The sequence below is a fragment of the Lineus longissimus genome, chromosome 5 (assembly GCF_910592395.1).
Source record: "Lineus longissimus chromosome 5, tnLinLong1.2, whole genome shotgun sequence".
In the NCBI taxonomy this organism is placed as follows: Eukaryota; Metazoa; Nemertea; class Pilidiophora; order Heteronemertea; family Lineidae; genus Lineus; species Lineus longissimus.
Genome location: NC_088312.1, coordinates 7,023,977 through 7,036,106, shown reverse-complemented (window position 1 = coordinate 7,036,106; position 12,130 = coordinate 7,023,977). Strand labels below are relative to the sequence as shown.

The following is a 12,130-nucleotide window of genomic DNA, read 5'->3' as shown; positions in this document are numbered from 1 at the left end:
TGAGAGGATATATCAATAAAAGGCCAAGGTAGACTCAATCAAAATGTGTTCATTTTGGCTTTGAGTTGGCCTACGTGAAGTGGATTATTGGTGACCTAGTTAACGTATTAATCCTGTTTGCGCCCGGGTGATCTTCAATACTGATCATCTGTCATTAATTCTTTAGTCCAGTGTAGAAGTAGAATATGTCCCCCTGGAAAAAAGTGTCCGTCGCTATTGGTCTGACGAATTATGGTGAAGACCTATGGTTTTACAGAGGCCGTGACCGTCAACAGCTAAAAGATAAAAGGTATGATTAAAACCTCTTACCAAACAAGGGAGGCTGTGCTAAAACATCCCTTATCCAACCTATGCGTGGCTCAGACCCAATGGGAGGCCTGGTTACGAAGGGGCCAGGGCGAGATATGGGTAAAAATGTCCCAGACATCGTGGCCTAGATGACCGAAGACAAAAAAAGTTTTGGTTGTGACCCAAACTGCTCCTCACAAATTTTAAATCGGATTCTTCCTTCAATCTTTCTTTGGGTAATCACTCCGCCAGTATCTTCCTCCAGCCAACCCGAACATCGGCGTCAGAGATGGAAGACCAATCCTCAGACATATATACCAAGACCTGTCATTCCACTCCTCTGCCTCCACCAAAACAGGACGACAAGGTTGTGACGAAGAAGTTGTTATTGTTATGTCCAAAAACTACAACCAAGTCATTAAAGCATATGATTTCTTCATTCATCACAACTGCGGAGGTCGAAGGACCAAGTCCTGGTCCTCATTTTACCTAAGGTAGAGTTGTCCTCGTCCGTTTTGATTGTGACCTGGAAAGGCAAAGTACACAAGGGAACCTATAATGATGTTCATTGGACATCGTGTGTGGATGTCCCACTAGATGTCTAATGCCAATGGGGATAACCAGACTTTCCACATGTAGAATTGGATGAACAGTGGAACCTCTGTAAGTGGACACCTCTCTATTAAGAACACCCTCTCTATTATGGACAGTGCACTTGAGTGGACATTCCATTGAATTTGGCCTTGGACTCCTCTCAATTATGGACAGCTTTTGTCGCCCCCAAGGGTGTCCTTATCAGAGAGGTCTTTTGATGTTTTGACCAACTAGTCTTATCATACTGGTAGGTTGTACTCTTTGTCTTAGGCTGTGACAGAGGGGGCTCTAGCATGTGGATGGGTTGTGCTGTGCTACATCAGGCTGCGTATTTCATAGATTGTTACCTTGAGGCATTGGGTGATATGAATAAAGACCAGCAAATGCTTTTATCTAAATCTCCATGTACATTTACACTAGGCCTTCCTGTACAAAACCGGAGTAAAAGCATTTGCTAGTCTTTATTCATATCACCCATTGTCTCCATTTGATGTTCCCTGGTTGAACCAAAGGAAATGTCTTCACTTTGTGCTTGGCACATCACAAGGTTATCAATAAGCGAGACACAGAATTGAAGAAAACTGCACAAGGGCACAGTCTATAGATACGCAGCCTTAGAAATTCTTCCAGTAGTTTTAGGAGTTTAAGGGAAGCGTCTCATTGTGATCATTTACGGTCAAAATACTTGTTTCTCAGGGTTTTTTTTATTGGGACCTGAAAATGAGGTATCCAGGTAAACAATGCTTGGTACACTCCTGATGCAGTGGTATTCACCTGGGGCCTCCAGAAAAGTAGTATTTCAGGATGACAAAATTAGGCTATGACAGGAGCCTAATGCTTGATAACTGAGGATTTTAGTCAGAAACAAACACAAGTCAAGTCCTTTTTGTAAAATAATCTATAATGTTTATTTATGAGTAAATTTCCAAACGCCTTTATTGGTAATAATATTTACAGCACAGAATACAACACATACAGCATAATATGAGACATAAATCTGATTATGAGGCATACATTGTACTTGACAAATCAAATTTATATGTACATTACAATTACAGGGAATAATCATCACTTTATGATGCTTTCGCGTAGACTCGAATACAGTGTCATATAAAATGTCCCTCTTTATATGAATCAAGAACAGCGTGGATGAAAGAAAAACAGACTTTCACGAATCAACAATCGAACAATCATGAATAGCCAACAACTCTATGAAACACATTGGTCATTCATAACAGTGCAATCAAGTACAGTAATGAACACTGGCATTTACCTTGTCCATTACTGTACAGTACATGTAATGACAAATTGCATTTTACCTAGTCCATTGCTGTACAGTAATGAACACATGCATTTACCTAGTCTATTACTGTAGTGTAACAAAATCAGACTATGAGGTGGCTGGGCTACCGGGTCGCGTGACTGTCACTGAAGTGCGATGTGGAACTTGAAAGATTCTTCCTGAAAAAAAATTACCATAGACAACTGCTAAAATTTCATACCAACTAAACTCTGACAGCCAAAGGTAAATACATTTCTGAACAATAATGTGGTCCAGTGATATCTGAGCTTCAGAAAGCCAGGCATCTGCTGGTATCATTGTGACTTTTGAAAGACCCAATGCATCAGTCCCAACCCTGTTGCTTTGTAACGTTTGACATGGATTAGGGCAAGACTGTAGTCGTTTCTGCTGTTCCAGGACGTGGTACCTCAAATCACTATTCTGTATAAATGCTTGTGCTCATATCAAGCATTAATAAGGTCTTTCCCGAGTATGAACATGTGCGTGTCGATTCAACGTGAACTTCCGTGTAAATGTCTCTGGACAGAGTGGACATTTAAACGGCCTTGACCCTGTATGTCTCGTCATGTGCTGCTCGAGGCCGTGTTTGCTTCGAAGTTGATCGCCGCAGATCGGGCATGTTCTTAGCCAGGAGCCGTAGGGTAACTTGCCTGAGGATAACAAAGTCTGGAAGATATAGAACAATCTTATAAATTCACTTGTTAAAGCCCTTTTATTAACTGATGTTGATTTGGTTTTGCACTGATATCCATAGGAATTCCCTGCAGACAAAATGTACCAACGATTGGTGTTTAGAACCTGCTCTCTAAGAAAGAAAATGATGATAAACACCAACCTAAGTCTTCAAACAAATATATGATTGACTATACAGCCATGGTTGAATACACTATACCATATACCATTACTGATCCAAATCAGAAAAGCCAATGATGACACAACTTCAAAATACCACATCGAAAATAGCACAACTCCATCCGAAACAACTGCATTGCCTACTGCACCATGGGCATGACAAGGCCCAGGAGGTATTAGACCAATGTGAAGGACCAAATGCACCTGGGGGGCTGACATTCGACTCTCGAAGCTGTAGTATAGTCGCTATATCCTCAAAACTTGCGATGTTGATCTGCCAAATGATACTTCAAGTCACTAGACTGTATGAAGCCTTTACCACACTGTGTGCACTTATACGGTCGCTCTCCTGTATGTATACGCATGTGTCGGAGTAAGGAGCTGTTGTGAGGGAACCGCCGGCCACACACGAGACACTTAAAAGGTTTTTCTCCTGTGTGTCTCCGCATGTGACGAGCGAGGCAATTCTTAGCTGCCAGACAGGCACCACAGATCATGCACTTGAAAGCTCCCTTCGCTGGGCCGGATTTTTGACTTGGCCTTCGTCGATATTGAAATTTCTGTAAGCATAAACAGAAATATTTAGGATTTATGCACGTCATGAATAATCTTAACAGCAAAGATAATGCGGATACAAATTTCTAACTAAATGTGTAGTATAAAGCTGGGATGTGACAGTGGCAAGAGCAAAACACTGAAAAAAAATTCATGAGAAAATGATGTCCATGGCAGCGCCCTCACTTGCAAAATATGTCTCTGAAATAGTTGTTCTTTGTCTGATTTTGAAAATTCGAAGTTCTACAGAGAGCTGAACCATAGATTTTTCCAACTGTAGGGGATAAAACCCTCCCAAAATGTCTTGCCTGTAGGAGAAAGGAACTGTAACGCAGAGCATGCCTTCAGCCATGTGAAACTGACGCAGCAACCTCAAACCCAGAAGAGTTCCAAACAGTACTTTTCATATTAATATCACTTTTTCTTTGATGCCTCTGTGATGCTCAAGAAACAATGAAGAATTTGACAGCTATCGAAAACAATGTCTCTGAGCCTATTCTTTTTCTTCAATGCCTCCATGATGCTCAAACATGTGATACCTCAAATCACTCGACTGAACAAAACCCTTTGAACAGTATTTGCACTTGTATGGTCTTTCTCCAGTATGGATACAAATGTGCCTACGGAGGGAGTTATTCTGTGAGAAAGCCTTGCTGCACTGCGGACACTGGAATGGTTTCTCTCCTGTGTGGACCCTCATGTGACGAGAGAGGCAAGTCTTGGAAGACAGGCCGACACCACAGATCGAACACCGGAGGGCTCCTTTCATTTGTTGTGATTTTTGTAAAGGCTTTTCTGGAATGGGCAAGTTCTGTAAGATAAACAGAAAGAAACGGAATGAAAGATACCATCAATTTTGCAGACGAACTGGAAATGGCAGAAGCGAGCCTCATAGTTGACACAAAGCTACCATAACTAAACTGCACCTACATGTAAAGACAAAAAAGAGGTAAGAAAGTTTCTAAGACATTAGTACGTCTATAACACAACAGAAGTATAATTGGTACCTGGTAGACTGCATCAAAGCAAAACAGCAAGAACCTAGCTTAATGACTACTAGTACTGGTATATGGTTGCAGCATGGAGCATCCTGTATTAATACATGGGCCATGAACACCTCCATACTGAATGAAGCAGGGAGGGGCCAGAGTTTCCGGCAGTTCAACGCACAGAAGTACCAAGCACACTAAACAGAGCACATGGATATCTCTATTGCCAAGGCTAGTGACTGGCTCCCATATGATGCTGTATCGTAAGTACCAAGCACACTAAACAGAGCACATGGATATCTCTATTGCCAAGGCTAGTGACTGGCTCCCATATGATGCTGTATCGTAAGTACCAAGCAAACCAAACAGAGCACATGGATATCTCTATTGCCAAGGCTAGTGACTGGCTCCCATATGATGCTGTATCGTAAGTACCAAGCACACTAAACAGAGCACATGGATATCTCTATTGCCAAGGCTAGTGACTGGCTCCCATATGATGTTGTATCGTAAGTACCAAGCAAACCAAACAGAGCACATGGATATCTCTATTGCCAAGGCTAGTGACTGGCTCCCATATGATGCTGTATCGTAAGTACCAAGCAAACTAAACAGAGCACATGGATATCTCTATTGCCAAGGCTAGTGACTGGCTCCCATATGATGCTGTATCGTAAGTACCAAGCAAACTAAACAGAGCACATGGATATCTCTATTGCCAAGGCTAGTGACTGGCTCCCATATGATGCTGTATCGTAAGTACCAAGCAAACTAAACAGAGCACATGGATATCTCTATTGCCAAGGCTAGTGACTGGCTCCCATATGATGCTGTATCGTAAGTACCAAGCAAACTAAACGGAGCACATGGATATCTCTATTGCCAAGGCTAGTGACTGGCTCCCATATGATGCTGTATCGTAAGTACCAAGCAAACCAAACAGAGCACATGGATATCTCTATTGCCAAGGCTAGTGACTGGCTCCCATATGATGCTGTATCGTAAGTACCAAGCACACTAAACAGAGCACATGGATATCTCTATTGCCAAGGCTATTGACTGGCTCCCATATGATGCTGTATCGTAAGTACCAAGCAAACCAAACAGAGCACATGGATATCTCTATTGCCAAGGCTAGTGACTGGCTCCCATATGATGCTGTATCGTAAGTACCAAGCAAACTAAACAGAGCACATGGATATCTCTATTGCCAAGGCTAGTGACTGGCTCCCATATGATGCTGTATCGTATGATACCGCAGATCACTCGACTGAATGAATCCTTTCCGACATATCTGACACTGATAAGGCCTCTCGCCCGTGTGAGTTCGAACATGTCGGTTCAGGGCCTGCTTCTGGATGAACGCCTGGTTACAGTGAGCACATTTATAAGGTTTTTCACCGGTGTGCCTCATCAAGTGTTGTCGCATCGCAAGCTTAGTTTTCAGAAACGCTCCGCAGGTTGAACAATTGAACTTTCCGTCTTTTGTCATGGACCACTGCAAGGCTGCTGAACACTTTGACTTTGGCTGCAAAATAGTAGAGGAATAGCATTATTTACAACCGATGAGATTCACGACGTGTGTGATCTTTGACACAGGGTCTAAGCTGACCTGAAGTCCCCTCAATGAAAAAGAAAAGAAAATTGATTGTTCTCTCTCTTCCACTATATAAAACAAAAGTATGATTACTCCATAGTTCAGCCTACAGTATTAAACATTACAGTGCTGCACCTCGTATTAAAGGCCGACAGGTTAAGTCTATCATTGGGCTCAAACTCGAAAAAAGCATAAAAGCCAGAACAGAAAGTATCACCAGAAGAACTGAAAATTATCGAAGAATCTGATTTTTTGTGTTTTCAAACTCAACTTCTTCCTAGACATTGAGAGAAATGCATTGGAACAACTATAAAATATTCAGGAGGGTGATATAACAGAGGTTAAGACACCAAACTCCTTATCTGAACATCATGGGTCAATACCTGAGACAGAAATGTGACAACATTTGTGACCTTGGCGAAGACGTTTCACTGACATTCCTTATACCTGGTAGTGCCTATGCTTATTTTGTTTGTTACACGGTAATATTGCTTTACAAACATGTGAGGAAAAGGGCAGCTACGTCTCTGTGTAAATTGGTGGAGTTTTATGAGTCGACCCACTCGCAGCTGCATCATGGTAGAATCTGTCAGCAACATCAAGAGATCACTTATTCCTTCCCTGCCAAGGCCCTATGGTGCTCAACCATGTGGTATTTCAAGTGACTAGACTGAATGAAATCCTTGGAACAGTATTTGCACTTGAATGGTCTTTCTCCGGTGTGGATACGAATGTGTCGCTGAAGGGAGTTTTTCTGTGAGAAAGCCTTGCCACATTGAGAACACCGGTATGGCTTCTCTCCGGTGTGAGTCCGCCAGTGCCTGTGGAGGACTTGTTTCCGGGTGAATTTCATGCCGCAGACTTGACACGGGAATAGCACAAGAGGCCATGGGGAGGCTGGGGTACGATTCTGGTAGTACTGCAAGATAAAGTGCAAACCATCAATAACATAAGTACACTTGGTTTTGGAATGACATGGAATGCAAAACAGCCAACTATAAAGTGACAAGAACAGATAACATGTAATAAGAGCAGCAGTGTATGACTGCTGCTGGTAAGAGTCATCAGATCCTCCTAGAACTAGATTCCCATATTAGCATTCAGGCCAACATGGGATCATGAACCATGCGTCTCTTTCACTCCTGCGAAGCATCCAAGTTTTTGTCAATTCAAGCTATGCCTGTGTTTCTCAAAAGCATGCTTCCTCAGCGCACCAGATTCTATAAACGCTTTGCCACACTGAGAGCACTTGAATGGCCTTTCACCAGTATGGAGCTTCAAGTGCCTTGACAAGGAATTGCCGTGTGGGAATGCGCGTTTGCAAACTAGGCATTCGTATGGCTTCTCTCCTGTGTGCCGCCTCATATGTCTCTCTAACCCTTGCTTTGCCACAAGGTATACCCCACAGATATGACACCTGAATTGTCCCCTGCTCTCCTGCTGTTTGGCCAATCCAATAGACTGCAAAACAAATGTCAAGGAATTAGTACCAAGGCCAAAATGAAGACTGAACGGGTAGTGAACACACTTTTTCTGAATCTCAAATGTCTACAACAACTATTAACTTTTCCTCAATCATGATACAAAGTACGATGTACACTCATGGTAAAACACGTCTGTGGTTCGATCCTTCAGAATGATTGCTCAAGGTTTTTAGCTTCCGTTCCCAGTTTGTTGTGAATCTGTCTCAGGTGTCTAACAAGATGTTGGCCCTGACGGAACGTCTTCTGGCAGATATGACACGAGTACGGTTTCTCTCCTGTGTGAATACGTAAATGCCTCTGGAGAGAAAAGTTGCGAGAGAATGCCATGGAACACACTGGACACTTGTGTTGCTTCTCACTAAAGTGGACGTGGGGTGAGGAGAAAATCCCGGGGTTACCAAGTCTCTGACCAAACCCATGTTTCAGACCAGACAAGGAATGCCGAATACCAGCCGAATGACACAACACTTGGGATCTGCCCAGGCCAAGAGTCTGAAAAATATAACATCAGATTTAGGCCATATTGAAGCCCCTCAGTTTTTTTGGAGAAAGGAAAGGAGAAATCAAGGACATCAAGGAAATCTTGCCCCCAATATGCGGGTCTATAGTTAGAACATTCCATGCTGTAAAACATATTCAAGCATGACACCATGAAATTGTCTCGTGCAGCGATTTCCATTCTAACATAGCTCCTAACTGAGTCAAAGCAGAAGTTCCTTGGCCAACATGACACCATGCTAGAAACCACAGTAATATGCACACCAGACATAACCAGCAAGAGCAAACACATATCAAATGGTACACAATGGCTGTTCACTGTAAATGGAAGCTGGAACACGATTAGTGTCTTTCATGCTGAAGTGATTTTAAACAACACATTCTAATTCATGCAAAATCAAGTCTACTGGTAGCAGAAGTTTGACTGTTTAATCATCACAGTCTGAGTGTCTTTCATCTGACTGCGGTTCCTCCATGTATATGCTGTCAGTAAGAGATTCCGAAGGCTGTAGCTCGAACAGCTCTGGGTGCTTCTGACGCAGATGCAAGCGCAGGTTCCCAGACTGGATGAAGCGTTTGTCACAGATGTGACAACCGTGTGGTCTGACTCCCGAGTGCGTCTTCTCATGGCGTGCGAGACTTGAACGATTCGTAAAAGCCCTGGAGCAGTGACGACACGCATATGGTTTTTCTTTGGTGTGTTTTCGAATATGTACGACCATTGAACTCCGGGCCGAGAAGAAGGCTTCACAGATCATGCACTGAAACTTGGTGGGCGTGAGGCCAGATGCCGGGATTTTCCTCTCAAAGGCTGAAGTGTCCGTTTTGACATGGAACTGTAAGATAAATGAACACATGAGTCATTGGAAGTCATGCACAGTTTAAGAAGGATGCGTGACATACACTGAACAACATGCAATAGAACACCACGCTGAAGTCCCCCTTTAAGAGGACACAGACTATGTCAAGGAGCCAAAGGGACCATCTAAGAAATAAACAATATGCATAACAATCTGAATAGGTCTTGAAGCAAACGTCTGAGCTTCTCTACTATGAGCTTGATATAAACAGTCATCAAGCAAGCATTCATTCCCCCTCTTTAAGCATGTCAGCGTGTTTCTGACGTATATGTAGTTTCATATTCCCAGTCTGTATAAATCCCATGCCACAGAAGCGACACTTATGAGGTCGTTCCCCAATGTGAAGTTTGACATGACGGTAAAGGTTTGAACAACTGGTGAAGCCCATTGAGCACTGCCGACACTGGAATGGTCTCTCCTTGGTGTGTGAGCGGATGTGAACCCGTAATGAACTGCTAGAACCAAAGCCAATACCGCACGTTGGACATCGGTAGAACGAGACGCAGCTTTCTGTTGATTTCATGAGCAGAAGGGATGAAGCTCGACCCCTTGTGTAGGACTGTAAATGACAGAAGAAAATAGTCTTAGAATAATGAGGGAGTGGAATTATTGTCAAACCCTGCAGGTAGCGCTGTGACTCATGTACCTTTTCATGGCCTGTACATTGAAATGACATCTCCAACAGCTTTGCTTAAACCAACACTGACGCAAATCAAAATATGTTAATAAAAACACATGCATCATGGCAACGACAACTATAATGCTGTTGTTTCATCTGTTGTTAACTTCAAATGTCAGGATGTGTCACCATCCTCTTTTTAGAACTTGATCTTTTAACATCTCCATGACTCGCCATCATATGTCTATACAATGTATTACTCTGACTGAACCGTTTATCACACAATCGACACTTAAAGGGTCGCTCCCCTGAATGTGTCAACATATGGCGTTTGAGGTTCCAACCCGAAGAGAGCGTCATCCCACATTTTTTACAAGGATAACAGTACGAGCCACGTTGCTGGCTTGTTGAGGGTAGGTACGGTTGTCGTCTTGGCTCAAACCTCAATTTGCCAGGTCTCAACTGGAAAACACAAAGGAAAAAACCTGGCTTAGTTTTGATGAACACGTCTGTTGTTTTGTGGATTGATATACTGTAGAACCTCTCTTTTCGGGACACCCTCGGGACTGACAAGTGCTGTCCTTGATAGAGAGGGGCGTTAACAGCGAGGTGTCTGCTAAGGGAGATTTCATTGTACACATTCAAAATGAGCAACCTAACAGTTGGTAGAATGTTTTTGAACATTTTGTGATGTAATGCAGAATAGTATTCTCTATCGGAGCAATGTGACTAAACAGAAGTGATGCAGGCAAATAGGGCTTGTTACAATGCAATTGTGCTTTAATTTGCTATAGACAATTCTCCAAAATGACATTCTCATCTAGAAAGTTCCTTGTGATGTTTCGACATCATGTGATTCTTGAACGACGACGCTGTAATGAAACCGCGATTACATATCGGACAAGAATGCGGTCGTTCACCGGTATGAATTCTGGTGTGTCTAGTCAACGAATTCGAACAGGAAAATCTCCGTGCGCAATAGGAACACATGTACGGCTGCTCGCCTGTGTGGCGACGCATATGACGTCGAATATCCCGCTTCGTTGTGAAACATTTGGAGCAAACTTCGCACGCTATGAGCGAACCTGGCACTGAAGGTTCATGCAGCCGCGTTGGTTGGCTTGGTGGGTAGATCTGGAAGATTAGAATAGGGGATTTCTGTTATATATTCGCATGGCTAGAAAAGAACACTTTGAGCTCACAAAGTGTACTGATGTTTCAATTTGAAGTGCTCCTTCAGTTCTTCTGGCGAGTGACTTTCAAAGCCACACAAACGGCAACGATGCGTTTCATCGAGCCTATGAATTTTTTTGTGCCGCAACATTGAGAAGTTCCGTGCAAATTTCTTGCCACAGTGGGGACAAGGATATGGTTTTTCCCCCGTATGGCGTCTCATGTGCCGTACCAGATCCTGGTGGGTCCAAAGTGTGATAAAGCAAACTGGACAGCCGAACCGCCCCTGTTGGTTTGATCGTCGCCGTTGCTCCAACTGTAAGACGAATGAAGAAGACTCTAAGAGCAAAGACAGGATTACAAACATAAGATAAAGGGAAATGACCACGAAAACACACTTTTAAAGAATATGCATTTTTTTATTGAACTATATACTTGTAATAAGGTGTGAGACAATTAATGCATGTACACACTATCTCAATTTATATGCAAGTACATGTAGCTTACAAGACTACCGTACTTTATGACATAAGAATACAATTATTTCAGGTTTAACTGTACAATAACATCAAGGATGCACTTGAAAATTCAAAATTATCACCTCAGAGCAATCGGACCTCAAACAAACTACCTACAATATTTTACACAATTACAGAGAATGCAGAAGAAACAAAACACCAAAGAGTCAGAATGAAACATGGTCCCATGTGTTGATATAGAACAGTGTATAGGATAGAAAGAACATAGAGTCAGTAGAAGAATGCCTTGATATAATGCGTCATTTCTAACAAAATGACCGGAGGATGTCTTGTCACAGAACGAACTGGATCTTTCACTGTTAAAGAGTCAGGATGTGGTCCACAGTGCATGCGCAATCCTAGAAGCCAATGTGCACATCAACTACACACTCCTGCTTGTCAACTATCGATATAGAACAGTATACAGGAGCTAAAAGATAGACCCAATAAGGACTTGATACAATGTGTCATTCCAAAGAAAATAACCAGAGGATCCCTTGGCACTGAACAGACCTTTCACTGGTATTGAGACGATGTGCCATTTTCAGTGAGGGTAATCGTCCGAGTGTCTTGAACTGACAGAGGTATGCTTTGACACTACGTGTCGTTTCAACGAGAATGTCCGTGGAAATGCCTTGTCACAGAACCGACATTTAAAAGGTCGTTCACCAGTGTGTCTTCTAAGGTGATTGACGAGGCTATTTTTAGATGTCAGGTAAAAATTACACACCTCACACTGGTATGGTGTCTCGGCCTGTTTCGATCCAAGAAAACTACGTGCATCTAGCTCTGGATACTGA

The 12,130-nt window shown here is 42.7% G+C and overlaps 2 protein-coding genes across 7 annotated transcripts in view; both read right to left on the bottom strand.

The window, feature by feature from the left end:
* Positions 1-1,802: 1,802 nt before the first annotated feature.
* The window catches only part of LOC135487574 (zinc finger protein 263-like), a 38,300-nt gene continuing 27,972 nt past the window's right edge, over positions 1,803-12,130 (bottom strand). The window contains exon 4 of one of the 6 annotated variants that reach the window (XM_064771453.1): positions 1,803-3,597. In XM_064771453.1, coding sequence (XP_064627523.1) covers positions 3,292-3,597 — 306 coding nt within the window. In that variant the 3' untranslated portion in view covers positions 1,803-3,291. Of the gene's footprint in view, positions 6,110-9,024; positions 9,580-9,746; positions 10,102-11,252; positions 12,127-12,130 lie in introns of those variants that run through there. The other 5 variants (XM_064771448.1, XM_064771451.1, XM_064771444.1 and 2 more) reach the window with 5 other exon arrangements.
* LOC135487660 (zinc finger protein 554-like) lies at positions 6,103-8,081 on the bottom strand. The gene is made up of 3 exons (XM_064771690.1): positions 8,073-8,081; positions 7,349-7,639; positions 6,103-7,097 (listed from the first exon to the last, which is right to left on the bottom strand). The coding sequence occupies exons 1-3, from the start codon at positions 8,079-8,081 to the stop codon at positions 6,789-6,791; spliced, it is 609 nt and encodes a 202-aa protein (XP_064627760.1). The 3' UTR covers positions 6,103-6,788.

Bases quoted from the DNA above. Each gene is read 5' to 3' on its own strand.
- LOC135487660 (XM_064771690.1), bottom strand. The intron at 7,098-7,348 runs AATTGACAAAAA...TTTATCTTGCAG, and splicing joins AGAAACACAGGCATAGCTTG to TACTACCAGAATCGTACCCC.